This window comes from Crocodylus siamensis, chromosome 3 (assembly GCF_052110815.1).
Source record: "Crocodylus siamensis isolate JL-2025a chromosome 3, ASM5211081v1, whole genome shotgun sequence".
NCBI classification, from domain to species: Eukaryota; Metazoa; Chordata; order Crocodylia; family Crocodylidae; genus Crocodylus; species Crocodylus siamensis.
Genome location: NC_143397.1, coordinates 149726248 through 149744698, shown reverse-complemented (window position 1 = coordinate 149744698; position 18451 = coordinate 149726248). Strand labels below are relative to the sequence as shown.

General features: G+C 38.8%; 1 protein-coding gene across 2 annotated transcripts in view; it reads left to right on the top strand.

The window, feature by feature from the left end:
* The window catches only part of CTDP1 (CTD phosphatase 1), a 193362-nt gene that overhangs the window by 17504 nt on the left and 157407 nt on the right, over window positions 1–18451 (top strand). For both annotated transcript variants that reach the window (XM_090039534.1, XM_090039533.1), the window contains exons 4-6: window positions 1312–1440; window positions 2871–3021; window positions 15549–15639. In XM_090039534.1, coding sequence (XP_089895660.1) covers window positions 1312–1440; window positions 2871–3021; window positions 15549–15639 — 371 coding nt within the window. The remainder of the gene's footprint in view (window positions 1–1311; window positions 1441–2870; window positions 3022–15548; window positions 15640–18451) is intronic.

Here is an 18451-nt window from a genome sequence, read left to right as displayed (position 1 = left end):
TTTCCCTCAAATTGTATATGTTTAATATAGAATATTTGGCCTTACCTTGAGAGAGTAAACTAAGATATGTGGGTCTTTAATTAGCCATCTATTGAATAATTAAGGTTTGTAGGGTTTTTTTTTTTCCCCATAACACTGTTGATATTGGTACATCTTACCAATTCCCTTGGAACCTGCTGTACAGCATTGCTACTGGCTGCAGTGGTGAGATGTTTTTGTGGTTATAACCAAAGATCCCGGTTTTCTCTGGTTGGGAGAGAAAAATCCACTGTTTTTGGTTTTAAAAAAGTAACCCCAAATCCACATTTTTTGCGATTCAAATGAAACTCCAGCATATCTGTATCTATATTTAGTGGTGTTTCATTTAAATAATGAAAAACTGTGGATTGGAGCTGAAAATTGGGGATTTTTTTAATCAGCGGAAACGAGGATCCCTAGTTATAACCTCAAAATCTAATGAAACCCTTTCTGGTTTTTTGTCTCCTTCAGAAATAAGAAGTTTGTGATAGTCCAACTCTTGCCCCCTAAAATATACTCAAAAGATGGAAACATCTTTTTGAAACCCAGCTTCTCATAGAACAGTGAAGAACATGATAGAAATGACCTGCTATTTCTTCAGTAGTGTTGTAGTCTATGACAAACCTCTCTCTTCCAAGTCCTTGTGAGGCATGATTATTGAACTCAACCTTTTGCACAACTAAGCTGTTTGAAATAAACACAGGCTATTTAATTACTCTTTCTGGAACAAGAGTACAAAAAGTAGCTGTACAAACAAGCATGCCTTTCTAGAAAGTTGGTTTACATTTGCAATTGTATTGATTCTTCTCGTTAATAGTTTCAGTTTAGTGTTGTAATCTAGCCAGCATTATTTTGTATTTATAATCTACTAACTGTAGAAATTGAATACTGAATTTAGTAGCTATTTCTTTTTCCAGAACTGACCAGTAATCCTGTGCTTCAGTTTTTGGGTGTACAGCTGAGGAATTTTTGAAATATTGAGCCCATTTCACATGTTTCAAGTTATCAACATTCATAGTTTCTTTTCTAGATCTTGGCCTTATGACTTGTAGTTAGATGTGTACTGTTCTTAGCTGGTTTTATAAAACCTGTGAAACATGTAGTTTTATAAGCTGTGAATTTTTAACTGAAAAATGGTTGGCAAAGGTACCTAAAATAGAGGCTTAGTGGTCCTATTCCCTCTCCCCAAATTGCTTAGAATTAACACTTTTTCAATTAGTTTTGAAATTTGAAATACACCTAAATTAGTGGCTTATTTTAAAGTAAATTTGATATGTAAATCTTTTCTTATAGCAAGCTGAACAACTTGGAAGGGAAGATCAGCAGCGACTACACCGGAACCGAAAACTTGTACTGATGGTAGATTTGGACCAGACATTAATTCATACTACAGAACAGCACTGTCAGCAGATGTCTAATAAGGTAAATAGTTTTTTGCTGTTATGTTTTTGCAATTACTTTTGATTGAAATTTGGCTTGAAACTTTTTTGGATTAGGTTAGTGAGTATATACACTGTGATGAAAGTATTGATGAAAAGAAGTGAAAAATTCAAAGAAATGAAGGACACTATCAAGATAAAAAATGTATTTAAAACATTTAATTATTTAAACACCTCTGTTATTTAAGTTGATTTATATTAGAAAGAAATTTTCTATCATTTTTACACTTCTATATTCCATTCCTGGTTTTAGTTGCTTTAAAACACAGGTTTTCACAACAGAAAATTCTATGTATTTTTAAGTTTACAGCTTTAGAGCAGAGGAAAAAGTCTTTAATTTAACGTAAAATAAGTTAATGTAAACAATTTCTTTAACTTTGCCCTATCTTTTCCAGATACACCATGTGACTTGCTTAACACTTTAATCCTTTCTTTCTTGCAAGTAAGGATTGGCTTGCTTTTTTGAAGTGCTAGTAGGAAAAGTTGCTTTGCAGAGAAGCTACTAAGCTTCTGCACTAATGGAAATTATCAACCTGTATTAATATTGTGTAACTGAAGACTCAGTTCACATTGTCCATGTGTCTGGCTTGATTACTGGTATATGATTTTACTTGCTAAGAATGAAGGCCTATACTTGGGACAGAATAATTGCATGCGCAAATGCAGATTGGGGTGTGACTAGTTAGGCTACAGTACTGCAGAGAAGGATCTGGGGGTTACAGTGAATCATACGCTGTTGACTCATGTTCAGCTTGCTCCTGTTTCAACAAAAAATAAAAAAATCCAGCAGTTTCTTCAGTTTACATTTAACAAGAGTGTCTCCTATAAGTCAAAGGAAGTGATTTACTTTATTCAGTACTGGTGAGGTCTCCACTGGAGAAATGAGTTCAGTTTTGGGCCCCATGTTTCAAGAAAGATGTGAATGGATTGAAAAGACTCCAGCAGAGGGCAACAAAAAAAGATTATAGATGCTTGAGAAGCATGATTTATGAAGAAAAGCTGAACAAACTCAGGTTATTTAGTCTGTTATCAAATCTCCCCCAAATCTCTTCTACAGTCTTCAAATAACTGAAAGGTGGTTACAAAGGGGATGGAGATAGGCTTTTTCTCTGTGGCTGTATCAAAATAGGGAACAGGACTATGAGCAATGGCCTCAAGTTGCAGCAGAAGTAGTTTAGGTTGTTGGATTAGGAAGAACTTTCTGTTTTATGGTGGTGGCCAAGCATTGAAACAGACTACGTAGAGAAGTAAAAAAGTCGCATATCACTATAACATTCTTTGAATTTTTTTCCAGCTAAAAATTTGTCAGACTGAAGTTAGAGCCATGAACAGAATAGAGACAGAGAGGTGTTTTGGGCATATTTTGAGTACAAAATATGACTTCTTTATTATTTATTATTTCTTCTTTTTTAGGGAATATTCCATTTCCAGTTAGGCCGAGGGGAGCCTATGCTGCATACTCGTTTGCGTCCTCATTGCAAGGAATTCCTAGAAAAGATTGCCAAACTGTATGAATTACACGTTTTTACATTTGGTAGTAGACTTTATGCACACACTATTGCAGGTAAGCAGTATTGTGTAGATTGGGGGTGGGCAATTATTTCAGCTGGAGAGCTGCTTAATGAGTTTTGGTGAGCTGTTGAGGGCTGCAAGGGTAGTTTTGCCCCTTGACAGGTGCCCTGCCCCTTAATCACCATCTTGGGACCTGAAGTTCTTCCCCTGAGTTTTGCCACTGGAAGGCCTTCCCCTTGCCCCCAGAAATACTCCTTTCAGGGATTGTCATCTTGGAACCAGAAAAAAAAAAATCGTATACTAAAAGTCAAACATCTACTATAACACATTTTAATTTTATTTCAAAAAATATTTTTGTCCTGACTTATGTATGTTTGCATAGTGTATGTAGAGGTGATTGCATAAAAATAGTTGTACTCTTGTATGTCATATGTATGGAGTATGGTTGGGGCGGTGGGTGGGTGTGTGTATGGTGGGGGTTGCATGTGGATGCATGTGTGTGGGGTTTGTGAGGCCATGTGGCTATGTGGGGAGGGGGGGGGTGTAAGGTATGTTGGGAGGTGTGGGTGTATGCATGTGTGGGCAGGGTGTGGGCAGGGTATGGGTATGTGGGGTTTGTGTGATGTGAAGCCGCCTGGAGCTGGAGTTCACTTCTTATAGATTTAATATAGTGGGGGGGCACCAGATCCCCGACAGGCATGAGGTCTTCAGCAACTGATTGCTGATCCATGGGTGAAACTGGAAATGCACTTCTGGTTTCATGGCTGGCACTTCCAGGAGGTGCATGGCCAATCTCAGGGGGTGCACGTACACCTGTGTATACTCCCTGCATGTTGCCAGTGGTAATGGGTATAGGTTGCAGCTGTGTTGGTCTAAGGACATAGACAAGGTTGTTTTGGTGAATCTGATATTTTATTAGACCAACTCAAATAGTTGGAAAAATTATTTTTAGGAAGCTTTTGGGTATAAATACCTTTTGTCAGGCTGAGGAAGTATCTGCAATTGGTGTGTGCTCTTCCTGGATGGAATGAATAGTAAAGAAGCCAGAGGCTGATAGGCATGCAAAAAAGCCAGTCAGTGAACATGTAAATTGAGGAGTTAGAAAGTGAGAGATTGCATCTTGTTCCATCCAGCTGGAAACATCCTATTCTTGACTCTGACCAGTTCATGAAAACTTGTTTTAAAATGCTTCAGTTTCCCTCTCCTTTTACAATTGGTATTGTTTTTCCCCCCTGCTACCCCAACAAAACATAGTTAAAACTAGATGTTTTCATATTAGGGCAATGTGACCAGATTTAATTTATTAACTTTTTTTTTCATTCCTAAACACTAGTTTTAATGCAGTGTTTTGTTCCTTAAATCTTGCTTTTAAAAATACGTGATCATAACTTATGTTGACTGTAATTGGCAACTAACCGAGCAGTAAATTAATAATTTGTGGCCTCGAGATAATTTAGGAGAGGAAAAAGGCATAGATTCTGTGTCTAATAAGTATTGTGAGTAGAATTTGATTTATGTTGGCTTTGTGTCATTCTAGCCCATTTCTTAGCTTTTACTTAAATGATAAAATGCAATAAAGAAGTACGCAAGGTGCTTAGGCACTGACAAGACAAGCTGGTGTCCCAGCTTCTTGAATAGGGCTTCCAAGCACCATGTGAGATATCAAAGTAATAACAACAACAGCAATAAACTTTTCTTGGCAAGAGAAGAAGCCTCCAAAGTAGGGGGTTATTGTAGAGAATTTTAATAATAAAATTAGGGAAGGAACAGAAGATACAATTTGACACATTTTTAAAAGATGCAAGAGATTCCTTTTAATGTAAAATGGGCTTATTTCAAAGAATAAAATTATTTTCTTCCTGGAAAGAAGGGCTAGAGGGGCATTATTCACTTATTTAAGAGAAGGGGTAGATTTATCTAATCTGTTTTGATAGAACCATGAAGTATATTCCTGTCAATCCTGTATCATTCACCATTGTTTGCATGGCACATATACCAAGCGCCGTTTAAAGCTAATGAATGTCACTGCCAGATTATATATTATTTATCGAGTAATACAGAACAAATTTTTGGTTAACAGAAAGCACCCCCTACCCCAAGTGGAGAGTAGAATTATGACTTGAGATTTGGTTCTTCTGCAGTTTACATTTGATTCTAAAAACTAATTGGACATCATGTGTCATACCATTTCAATATCCTGCATTGGAATAATGAGGAAATTTGAGCCTCATACCACAATAACAAAATTGCAGGATTGTGAAAATAAGCCTAGTTAATGCACATGTTGAACACTTGATGGCAGCATTGTTTAAAGAAATGGGTTATAGTGGAAAGACTTAAAGTGGGGGTAGTACCTAGTTTGGGAATGTTAATCTGTATGAAGAACTTAACGCTTACCCTTTAGGTTTCTACATCTTTGTTCCCGATCTCTTGCAAACATCTGCATATAGCGTCTTGCTTGGTGGATATCTTTCCTCATCTCCCTCAGAAGTCAGTTCCTGCCCTTCCACATCTTCTAGCTGTTGCTTCCGACTGAGGCCATAGGTGCAGTCGTGACGAGTGATATCTAAAAGTAGTGTCCTAGGTGTACTTAAGCTGTCTCCTCCTAGCATTCTCCTCCTGCTAATTTTCCGAGAAATACTAAAAGCCATCTTTTCAGTAAGGCAAATGCATCTAATTTAGAGAAAGATACAACAAATATCGTAGACTAAAGGAAAGTGGGGAGGGGGAGAAACTAACCTTTAAAAATGTTTGATTTCTGCTAAGTTTGGTTTTTTGTTTTTTGGTTTGTTTTTTTAAAGAAGATGCATCTTGGACTGACCTGCCTCCCTAAATTACAGAATGGAATAGAGCTCAATTTGTAATTGTGTTGCCTTTGGATAATTTAAACAGTGAAAGTAGAAAAGGGGTCATATACAATTTGAAGCATGTGGAGGGTTGTTTTTTATTGTTTTTGTTTTGTTTGATGTTTGTCAGACTGTATGCCTGAACTTCTTGGTTTCCTCCTGCTCTCAGTTTGGAGTATCTTTGTGATACCTCAATTCCTGCCAATTCTCCTGCTCTTGTGGAGCCCCCAAGAACAGGGAGTTCTGTTTTGGAGACTCTCTTTAAAGAATCGTAGAGAAAGGATGTAATGGGAGCATTCTTAGCAAAGTCTCTCTCCCAGAAAGTTATCATAAACATGGAGGAATCATGGAGAACAGACCTTGGTGATGGGAGTGATTTCAGCGTGCTCCAGCAAATGCAAGTGATGACAACTGATATGCCATATGCTATGTTGAATGAGCAATATTAGAATGGAAAAGATATTGTACAGTAGTCATGTGGAGTGTTCGGGAAAGGCAATTCTCACTGAATGCAGAAGAAATTTTTAAGTGGCAATATGTGGCCTGGGATATGGTAGAAGAGTTGCCTTTTTACAACAGTTTGTGTACTGAAGTTTCTAAAGGCCTTGGTGCATAGCAGCTTGACTTAAAAACAAACAAAAAAAACCAAACAAACAAAAAGAAAAAGCCTCTTTAGGCAGTCCAGATGTTGTTCCATTTTATTTGGTGCAGCTTGGTTGTGTTGCAAGTGACTGTTTCCTGTTGTAATGAAAAAGGATGAAATAATTATAATTAAAAGGGGATGGATGGATGGATGGAGATGGAGAATAAGCAAATGTTTCTAACATTACTGTCTTATCTATGGTTTAGGTAAATATTCAGATTAGGGCAATAAGTCTTTTGCCTATGTTACCTGGATTTCTGGCCTGGGAAAGAATGAACTTGAGTTGAATGTTAGAATGATCTTGTAGTTGAATTGCATTTGGCAATAGATTTTAAATAATATAAAGTGTACTTGGCTGTTCACTCAAAGCAGAACAAAAATTAGCATGATTTGCCTAGAAATGCAAAGTACAGGGGGCATAGGAGCTTTTCAGATAAGCCCACACCTTCAAATGCATCTAGTCACAAATACATGGCTCTGACTTGTTCCAAATGTTAAACATAAAATGTTACTAATATTGTATAACCTCTTTACAGTTTAAATTAGAGAAATGTTTAGAGACAACACCAGTAGAAATGCACCAGTGTTTTATCGCTGATGGGCCAGTCCATTGAACCATTCTCATGGCTTAGTTTAGACAGTATGTCTTTCCATTCTTCCCATGCTTCATACTGGTCTAGTACATGGATATTCTCATTGCATAGGAGTGTGTTACTGGGAAGCATCTGCTTTAATTACTTGCTTTTTCATCTTCTGCCATGTGGTCTTGATTTACCATAAAGACTTCACTTTATCCATAGTAAAGTCACACAAGTCATCTAAATACAACAGCAGTGGGTGTGCTAGAAGATTCTAAATGGATAAAATAAGCAATCTCCTCCAGAGACTTCACTGACTACTCCTATGCTTCTTGCTGACTACAGCCTAGTTACACATTTTTACCACAGGAGAAAACAATCATTTTGTTAACTTTCATGTTTAAGTCTTTCTAGTTTGTAAGAAATACTAAATTGTGATTTGGCTCTGCAGTTTCCCTTCTCCCCTCCCTTTCCTAAAGAGAAGTCCATCTTAGTAGAGGAAGTTACTGGCACCCTGCTTTTCTCCCTGCAATGTATTCAGTTTAGGCAAAGTCCAGAGGATTTACTATAACAATGCCTTTCTCAATCCTTCCCAGGGGTTGAGTTTAATAAACTACTCCAGCTGACTCTGCACTCTTGGAAGTAGAGTCCTTAATTCTGACCCTCCTGTCCTCGAATAGGATTTTTCTCCATAATCCAGGTGCCTTGGTTTTCTCCAGCTGTGTAAGATAAGGAGCATCTCTAAGTTAGGCAGCTTGAATTCCTTTTCCTACCAGGAATCTCCCAGCCCCAGGTAAGAACTGGATCATAGGTTTGGAAGTAACCCTGAAGATCACTTGGCTGAACCAAGCCCTTTTCCATCTCTGTTACTTGCCTCTGGATCTTCTCCAGTTTCTCTACATCCTTCTTAAAACGCAGACACCAAAACTGTACATATTACTTCAGCATAGGCTTAACCAGTGCTGAGTAGAGTGGACCTGTCATGTCTTGCACTCAAGATATTGGTTAATGAAGTGCAAAATTCTACTTGCTTTTTTTTGTGATTGCATTGCATTGTTGTCTCAAATGTATGCTCTACCATAACACCCTGATTGTTTTTGGCAATGTTACTGCTTTGGACAGTTGTTCCTCTCATTCTGTATGGTATGTTTGCATTTTCTCCTTTACATAGAAGGCCTTGCATTTGTTTTGTTGAATTTAATTTTATTGTCTACTAGCTGAAGTGCCCGTTCTTCTCCTAGGTTGTCATTTTTGTAATTGCAGTATTTCTTTATTTTCAAAGAACTTAGTGCAACATATTTAGGTAAAAAATATTGTTTATTTTTAAAGAACATAGTACTACGTTGTTAACATTTAATATTCCATGTGGAGCAAAAAGGCAAGCGTCAATATAGTAATGACAACTGAATTGAATTCACTGCATCCAATATGGAGTGGTACCAGTTAATTATCTGAGAAGCAAAGTAATCCCAGTCAATGGAAGTCCCAACAAGGATCGAGTGAAAAATAACTTGCCTATAATTTTATTTGGGTGGTATTCAGTGATTTTTGAAGGTTTGGAGTAGATAGGACCTGCCATTCTTGATTTAGAAGCAAACATACATCCGAACATACCCCCACACACTTCGTTATATGTATATAGAGATAGCTAGCGAGAGACAGAGTTCAGTTTCCAAATTTATCAAGATTCTTTTGACTTCTATCCTTAGAGGATTTTGAAATACTTGTTGTGTTATCATCTGCAGACTTGACTATGAAGCCCCCTTTTTCTGCATCCGGGTAATTAATAAGTGTTGAACAGCACTAGACCCAGAACAGACTCCTATGCAGCTTGATGTCAAGAAACTTCTTCTCAGTCTCATACCAATCTGTTCATAAGTGTTCTTTATTTGTGGTGATTCAGCCAAAACTGTGTACCTACCCAAGGGTAATTCTACCCACATTTCTTCAGTTTAAGGAAGTGTTATACAGGATAGTTGGTGTCAGAAGCTTTACTAACATCAAAGTATGTTGTATCCTTTGTGTTCTTTTCATCCAGCAGTAAAGGGATGTCAAAGAAAAGAAACCAAGTTGGTTTGCTATGATTTGTTCAGCTCATGTTGGCTACTTGGGATCTTTCTTTCTCTTCCTGGTAGCTACAAAGTGAACATTCTTATATTTTGCTCTAGTAACTTGCCATGTTTTAGAGACGAGTGACTTCAAAAACTCCATCTTCCTACTTTCCTCTGCCCTTCCTTTCCCCTTTTTACCAAAGATGGACGAAGTCCCAGGGGATTGGAAACCAGTCCCCTGGGACCTTGCCTGTCATCCATGACTTTGCAAATATTTCCAGTGGCTCAGATTTCTTAAACTAGTTCCTTCAGCTCCCTGGGATGAATTTTTTTTGTTAGGCTCTGCTACCTTAAATTCGTGTTTGTTTTTGTCAGAAGTTCTCTGTATTCTGGTTTCTTACTTTCTGAAGCCCTTCTCTTTCTTTGTCTGTAGCTTTTATTTATTAGCCTTCTTTCCCCCTCTTCTTCTCCCCCAAGATAGAGACAGCTCTGTTTTCTTTGCATCTTCTGTTAATACTAAGTAGTGTACCCACCATTTCCTTGATCTGTCTGATGCAGTGGTTTTCAAACTTCCTGAAGTCACAGAACCCTTTTGTATTACTTCTGTGTCAGAACCCCTCTCCTGGGTCTGCAGGCTATGAGAGCAGACGCAGAGCCAAGCAGCCCGGCCTGGCAATGGTGACACATGGTCTCGGGGCCTGCTCTGCCACTATCCTCAATATCTTTGTGGAACCCCTGATGATCTGTTACAGAACTTCAGGGTTCTGTGGGATGCCATCTGAAAACCACAGCTCCTGACATATCTTAACAATAAGACAAGGGTTGTCATTTTATTGTCATTGAGCCTTTTTTCCCCCTGGTTTTTGGCCCTGCAAGTCCTTGCAATATGTTCTTAGTAATTTGCCCTTCTTTTTATTAGTTTATTTCTGATTTTTATTATTATTATTTTGTTTTTGTTTTAGGCCACTATCTGATTATTATCCAGTCCCAGCACCCATTTTTCCAGCTTGTTTGCAATTTCTTCAAATGTTTGTTTCTTTGAAATGGGTCCTAAAAAGGAATGGAGTGGGGGAGGCCATGAACTTCATTATTTAAAAAGAGTAGACTGCACTTATAAACCCAGGCATCATTTTGTTTTTACTTGCTCATGTCTATCAGAGGAGTCTTGAATTTTTAAAATGCATATTTAATATTTAAAATACCATTTTGCTTTGAATACATTTATTGGGAAAAATGAAAGTAAACATGAAAATCAGTTGAGTGAGCTCATTTGTTTTTAATTCAATCTTGGTAGCAAGTTCTTAATTTGTATCGAGTAGACTGTTTAAATTCATGTTTTATCTTGTTTTACGCTGTGTCCTTTACTATAATGTCAGAACTTTTGAGAGGAGAAGGAAAAATTTTGGTGATCTTATCCTTGGTATTTTATTCCTTTTGTCAACATTAAGAATTATATTGTTTGGAGTTTAAAGTGCTTATTTTAGTCATTTCTAACTTCTTGTTAAAAAATTAATAAAAGGGAAGAAGGAGAAAAAGTTCCATAATAAGGGAAGGAATTCAATGGGCTGAAATGTGAAAACAAAGTGAATATCATTTAAGTTGTGGGATTTTTATAAATGTTTAGTAAAACCACCTTGTTGGAAGAGGAGTGGAGTCTGGTAAATTGTCTTAAAATCACAGATTATGAACAGATGCACTTATCCTAGCAGAGAGCCTCTTTTCCTGGGATCGTACAGACATATATACATCCATTATCCTGCCTCAAGTCCCTCTGAAATATGCTGAATAAAATGCACTACCACTTTTTTCCTGGAATATCCAGTTGTATATCTGTACAGTTATTGCAGTTAATTCTAGACAAGCAGGTCAGGCTGTGTACGCTTGCTGGCCACCTATTAACAAAGCAGCAGCATTGCCAGTTGGAAGGGTGATATGTAGGTGTAGCGCCATGTATAATCCCTGTCAAATCTTGGGGAAATCAGTCCCCAGTCAAATGAGAAGTCTGCTTACAGCCATAAGGAGGTTTCTAGAAACTTCTGAGAAGTAAGTGTGGAGAGCTATTTTCTATTCATTTACAAAAAAAAAAAAAAAAAAAAAAGGGACACTAACCTTATTTAGGAAAAACGGTTCTGTTTACCAAATGGCTAGATGCTATAAAATAAGTAAATAGAACTACAATCCTAACTTGAAACAGTTGTCCCATTTTCATTTTTTGTAAAAGATTAATAGTCCATGTTTTATTGCTTCTTAAGTTAACCAAGGAAGTTGTGAAAATTCATCTTTAAATAAATGTCACAATGAGAGAGACGCCTTAAATTTGGAACGGTTTTTCATTTTAAGATTTAAAGGGCTTTCCTATTTATAAAAAGGATGACGATTTCAGAATGAAGCTTTTGACACAATTCAAAACTTCTTTGTGGCTTTTCAGTTTGTGAGAGAGAATGAGATTTTTGGCTTTGTTCCAGATCCAGGATGGGGAGACTTTTTTCAAAATCTAGTCTCCCTACCCAGTTTCACTCCCTATTGAAAGCAAAATAATTCGAACAAAATTATTTATATCACTGTGCAAGACTTTTTAATTTATCATCTTTTTTTAAATAAAATTTAATATCCTTCTAGATGTGCTATCCAGGAGAAAAAGTCCAGTTTCCATTTTTAGGTTTTGTCTACACTTACTTGTGCTGCTGCCAGAACTTACAGCAGCAGACAGAGAGCAACTGATGGTGCCAAGCTGCCAGAGTGCATGTGCATCCAGCTGTCTTCCTCCCAGAAGTGCTTCTTGTAGCACCTGTTCTGTCAAGAGTGCATCCTGGCCCCGGGGAGGGTGGTACCAGGTGCTGAAGGAACTGCAGCAGGGTTTATCTACACTTACTTTTCTTCTGCTGAGAAGAATTAACTGACTGCTGAAAGAAGGGCTCTTGTGTTACAGATAAGCTCTGAATGCAAATAAATGCATTCTAAGTTTTGCCAGGAGAACTAGAATTCTGCGAGCAAAACTCTGTAGTATAAAACTAGGTCTTACTGTAAAACAGTGGTGTTCAGCTTTTTGAGGCTTTTGACACCCCTCCATAACTCCTGTAAGTTGAGCAGCACCCCAGTTCAATCACCAGTTTATTACAGCACTTTATTCCTGACGTGGGGGAAAGGGGAGGGGTGAGCATTTAGTTTCCCACAAAGCAGCAGGGCAGAGACTACTCTGAGCTTACCTTCCAGCCCTGGAGCAGGAACCGAGGAGTCAGTATTTAACTTCTTGCATAAGAGGAGGGGAAAGGAGAGTGGGGCACGCACTGAACTCCTCACATTGTGGGCCAGCAGGGATGAGCATAAGCTTACCCAGAGATGAACCTGGGGTGGGCTGGGAAAAGCAAGTGCTTGGGAATGAGTGAGTCCTTATCTTTCATCTCATAGCATCCTCAAAAGGAGCTTATGGCATCTCTACTTTACTAATGTAAAGATTTTTTTTTTCTATAAATGCATTAGAAAGAACTTTTTGTGTTTTTAATCAGTGATCCCTTTGGAATCGGTTGATATTTTATTTGACAGTATGTGGTTTAACCACTGGGTGTCTCAAGTGTTTTTGTACAGAAAAAAATCTCACCGGATAGACTAGTAGAAAAAACTTATTCTCCTTTTTAAAGATTTAAGAAGACATTAACATTTTACTAAAGCAAATGAATCTTGGTTCATCAGCCAAATACTTTTCTGTTGCCTGCGCACCACTTCTCTGAAATGTGTAAGCAGCTGGATTATACTTTTTGACCATTCCACTTTTCAACATTTTAGAAAAGTAGTGAATAGACGTTCCCTAGAAAAAAACTGGATTGTTCAATTACTTAATGGCAAACATCACTGAAATTTTGTTTGGCTACTCAATATTGAGGTGTAATAGGTCATGTGAAAGCTTGAAATGGTTTCTGTCTTGTGCCCTGGCAGACATTAATTTAGTTGTCTTTTTGGGACATGACAGATTTTTATCTGGATTCCAGAAAGAGCATTTCCTGTTTATGTCAGATGAAGTGTGTGGCATGGAGTGCAATTTCTGGCATTGAAAACCAAATAAATCAGACTCCAGTTGCACAGACATATAAGAGGCTCCAAGGTACCCAGGCATTTAAGAGGCTGCCTACGTTCTGGACCTGTCAACCCAGCAACAGATTGCACAGTGTAGCTTTAAATGTCCTTGTTGCAGGGGGAGTAGTTGGGCTTCCTGTGCACAAGGGGCACTTTTACACTTGCTCTGGGGTTGGGGGGTTGTACTCCAATTAGAGTGGCTCTGAGAGCCTCTAATAAAAGCACGGCTGCATCTCTTGTATCTGCATCCCAGTGCTTAAACAGCAATGGGGACACTTGAACATGCTCCAGCAGACTTGATTAATTCCAGCACTTTGAAGCAGCCTCCACACTCATGTATAAGCACCAAGGATATTTAAGCCATGCTGGACTGCATGCCACACTTTCAAATTTAAAGCATGATACAAACCAGCTACAAAGCTGCTCCACATCAAACATGGAACATCTTTGTCACAACATAAATTGGCAGAACGTGTGGCATGTTACATTTTACTGAGCCATTGTGCAATAAACGTAACCCGTGCCAAGACCTATGCAAACATAGCCTGATTTCCCTCTCCTCCCCTTTGCCCCCCAAACTAGGCCTTCACTTCTATGGATGTAGTTTTACGTGTTTAGTGAGCTGTGACCATAATGTTTTACTTGCTGTTAGTTACCCAAATGAATTGGGTTTTAACAGAACTTTGGTAAGTGACTCTATTACTTGTCTCTTTCATGCAGAAGTCCTGCTTGCCATCCATATTTCTTTTGTTTAATTTTGTCTCCTTCCAATTTTAATCGAAATCTAGTTGGTTGTGGTTTCAGTTAGAAATTGGGCAGAAATATACTGATTAGAGTGGAGAGCCTTTGTGTATACATTCAGATAATGGGCAGGTGGTATGGGGGTGAGGGGGAACAAGCGTGAGACAGTTGTACAGAAATAATGCAACGTGTGATACTTTGACAAACTACATGTAATCTATCTTTAAGTGTTTTGGCAATGGTTCTCTGTAGCTAATTCTCTCAATTCATTATGCCTAGGTACTGCAAGGGTCTCACATCAGGGGATGATTCTACGAGTTTGCAGCAATTCTTAAGCATAGTCGGGTGAGTTAAGGTTGAACCTCGGTCCTTAACTCGGAATTTTCTTGCTTTTATGGGTTTTAAGTTATTCCAATGACACTTTATATTTAGGCCTGAATCTTTAGAAGTGAAGAATGGTATTTTTCTGGATGCCTCAGATTATTTTTTTGGATGCCCAAATTGAAGCAGCTTAAACGAGCTGAACTTCCAGAAACTCCTGAGTTAATGTCCTTTGAAAATTTAATAGGCCCCTTGATAGAAACTCAAATTTCGTCCCTAGAATCCATAGTCAGTCTGAACCTTTTGCTGTAGAATACACCGTGGCTACCTTTTTAAATATCAGTCTTTTATGTATGAATATTGACTGCAGTATCTGCAATAGTGAGAAGCTGAAGCTAATTTCAAAGCAAGTGAGAATATGACCACTTCTCTAAAATGTCAAATCCAGATGAGTTATGGAATGCCTTCTTTTTTGCTTTTCAAAGCAGCTGTAGAGCCACAGTTCCTGTTCATTAAAAGGTTAAACTTCATTGTTAAAAAGGTTAGGTGTAGTAACACATGCGTGTGTGCCTGTGTATGTATGAATCTGCCACTTTGCCAAACTGATTACATTTTTCCTTGCCTTAAAATTAGTGAAGCTAACTTAGTTTTTCATTCAGTCTTAGAATGTTGTCAGCATGCACACATGTTAATAGGCCTGCCAGTTTTAAGGAAATCCAGGATATATTTGCTGTTGGTACAAGTGTGTTAAAATAGTGTTATAGGTACAACTTAAAACCTACAAATGCAAGAGCTCTGGCTGACACTACCATTTAACTTGCCCAATGTGCTTACGCATTGCAGCATACTGCCAACTCTTGTGAGACTTCTCTGCAGTCCCTTTGCATAATGAGCTAAGGACAGGGTTTAGCTTTAAAGAACCAAATGTAGGGGTATAAATGTAAGTTTCCAGAATTCTGTGTGTGTGTGTATATATACTTATATAATCACCTATTATATCCATTTATTTCAAGCTAACTCATTCATTGATACCACAACTTAATTATTGTAACTTCAAAAGTATCTACTATATTAAAGGCATTATAGTGGGATATTTAAGATAAAAATAACACTGAATGTGACCAGTATTTAACCAGCTGTTTTTCCTCTTAAAAATCATTTTACCAAGTCATATTAATAATATATCTCTATTTATGATAGTAACAAGCATCACCACTGTATTACATAAGTTAAAATAAACAGATGGATGACTTAAATACATAGGATATTAACAGGGAATAAATGTCTAACTGAAGAAACACTAACTTCTTATTCTCTTCTTTCCAAAGGATTTTTGGATCCCGAAAAGAAACTTTTTTCTCATCGGATATTGTCAAGGGATGAGTGTATTGATCCATTTTCTAAGACTGGGAATCTTAGGTATGTATGTGGCTATAACATGCTATAATGGCTACAAAGGAGAGGAAATTAAACCTAAGAGTCTTCTGAACTCATTCCTTGCTATTTACACCCTCACAATAGAACTGATGGGCACTAGCCAGCTATTTCAGCAATCAAATCTAGTTGATGTTTCAGTGGGCACATCCACACATGCTTTTATGTGCCATTGTTACTGTGCATTAAGTTTAGTATCTGTCATAACAGGTACTAACTCAATGCACAGTAACTGGTGCTACTGTGCAGCAGTGCCAGCTCACTGTCTTTAAGTAATGCTAATGCACAGGAGAGTAATTCTCCCACACATTAGCATAGCTTTTGCTGTGATGCACTAATGTGCAGCAGAATTTGTCTACTGTGCATTTAGTGTCTCACATAGATACGCCCAGTGAGACTTGGTTTGTAGTGCTCACAGAACATACATTTTTATAAAGACGTTTCAGTCACTTTTACAGTTATAAACCTCTACTCTCTACAATAATTTGTAAGCCACAAATTATTTTATATTGTTCTTCATGGTCCTGTGTTATCTAACTAGTACATTTTTTAGTGTTAGAAATTTGTACCGAGACTTTTCCAAGGTAGAAACCTAAACTTTGACATAGTTTCATAGTTTCTAGGGTCGGAAGGGACCTGAGCAGATCATGTAGTCCGACCCCCTGCCATGGCAGGAAAAAATACTGTGGTCAAACGACCCCAGCAAGATGTGCATCTAACCTCTTCTTAAACACCCCCAGGGTAGAAGCCTGCACCACTTCTCTTGGAAGTTGGTTCCAGATCCTAGCCGCCCTGACTGTGAAGTAGCGCCTCCTGATATCTAACCTAAACCTACCCTCTGCCAGCTTGTGACCGTTATTCCTGGTCACTCCTGGCGGTGCTCAGGGGAACAGTGACTCCCCCAATGCCTGCTGATTTTCCCCGCCCCCGACTAGTTTATAACAGGCCACAAGATCCCCCCCTCAGCCTTCTCTTTTGGAGGCTGAACAGGTTCAGGTCCTATAGCCTCTCCTCATAGGGCCTGCCCTGTTGTCCCCTGATCATACGAGTGGCCCTCCTCTGGACCCTCTCCATGCTGTCCACATCCCTTTTGAAGTGTGGCGCCCAGAACTGGACACAGTACTCCAGCTGCAGCCTGACCAGTGCCACATAGAGGGGGAGGATCACCTCTCTGGACCTGCTCGAGATGCATCTGTGGATGCATGACAAGGTGTGGTTGGCCTTCCTAACTGCCTCTCCACACTGCCGGCCCATGTTCATCTTGGAGTCAGTGATGACCCCCAGATCCCTTTCCGCCTCCGTGGTGACAAGAGGGGAGTTCCCTAACCTGTAGGTATGGTGCCGGTTGTTCCTCCCAAGGTGCATCACCTTGCACTTGTCTGTGTTGAAATCTATCCTATTCTCGTCTGCCCACCCTTGTAACCTGTCTAGGTCTGATTGTAGCCTGTTGCATCCTTCCAGTGTGCCCACATCCCCCCACATCTTAGTGTCATCAGCAAATTTGAACAGGGTGCTTTTTACCCCCTCATCCAAATCACTGATGAAGATGTTGAACAGTGCAGGCCCAAGGACCGAGCCCTGCGGAACCCCACTGCCCACGTCCTTCCAGGTTGAGAAGAACCCATCCACTACCACCCTCTGGGTGCGGCCCTCCAGCCAGTTGGCGACCCATTTGACTGTGTGGGTGTCTAGACCACAGCCCCCCAGTTTCTTAACGAGAACGGGGTGAGGGACAGTGTCGAAAGCCTTCCGGAAGTCCAGGAAGACTATATCCACTGCTACCCCTGCATCTAATGATCTGGTGATCTGATCGTAAAAGGCCACCAGGTTGGTCTGACAGGACCTGCCACTGATGAACCCATGTTGGTTGCCTCTAAGCATGCAGTCCCCTGTATGTATAGTTATGATTAGCTACTTAAAAAGCATGATGTTTTTCCCCAGATATGCTGAATGTTCAGCAACTACTTTAGGTCCTTTGCAGATTAGACCACTTAAGCCAGGGGCAGGCAGTTATTTTGGGCAGAGGGCTGCTTACTGAGTTTTGGCAAGCCATCGAGGGCCACATGACAGGCAACCAAGGGCAGATAAATATTAATTTTCTAATTTTTTAGGGGCTCTGTAGGCTGGATGGAATGGCCTGGTGGGCCACATTCAGCCCATGGGCCGGATTTTGCCCACCCCTGACTTAGGCACTTAAATATGAATTTATGAAATGATCTTCCAGCTTTGACATTTTTTATTGGAGCTCATAATAGCTATATGAGTGCTGCTAGGAAGGTGAGGATTCAGGATGGCAAATATTCTTTTCTAATAGTAGTTATATTCTTGCATTTTTCAGTACAGTTAATTATTTTGTGTATTGTAAAGAAATACCAACACTTTTTACTTAGTTTTAGTATCTTTGGAATTAATTCATGTGAGGGGTGTGCTTGCCTGTGTGTATTTGTGTGCACATACGTGCATCTGAGCACATGCAAAAATGCAAAAAGTTCTTCTTCCTCTTTTTCCAAAATCATTTTGTGTTTGGGTAGAGCAGAAGAGATTAAACCATAACAAGATTTTTTAGATTATTTATTTGGTCCTAAGTAAATTTAAGTATGTTAAACCTGGATTAAAACACTCTGCAATAGTCTGTTTACTTAAAAGTTGGAGGCTTCCTATGTCTAAGTGCTGAAACTAAAAAGGAAAAGCATTTAACTACTATTTTGTACATTGTCCAACTGCTTTGAATAACTTTAATTGTTTGTAAAACTAAGATGCATAAAAATGACTGCTATACTAACCAGTAAGAACTGTG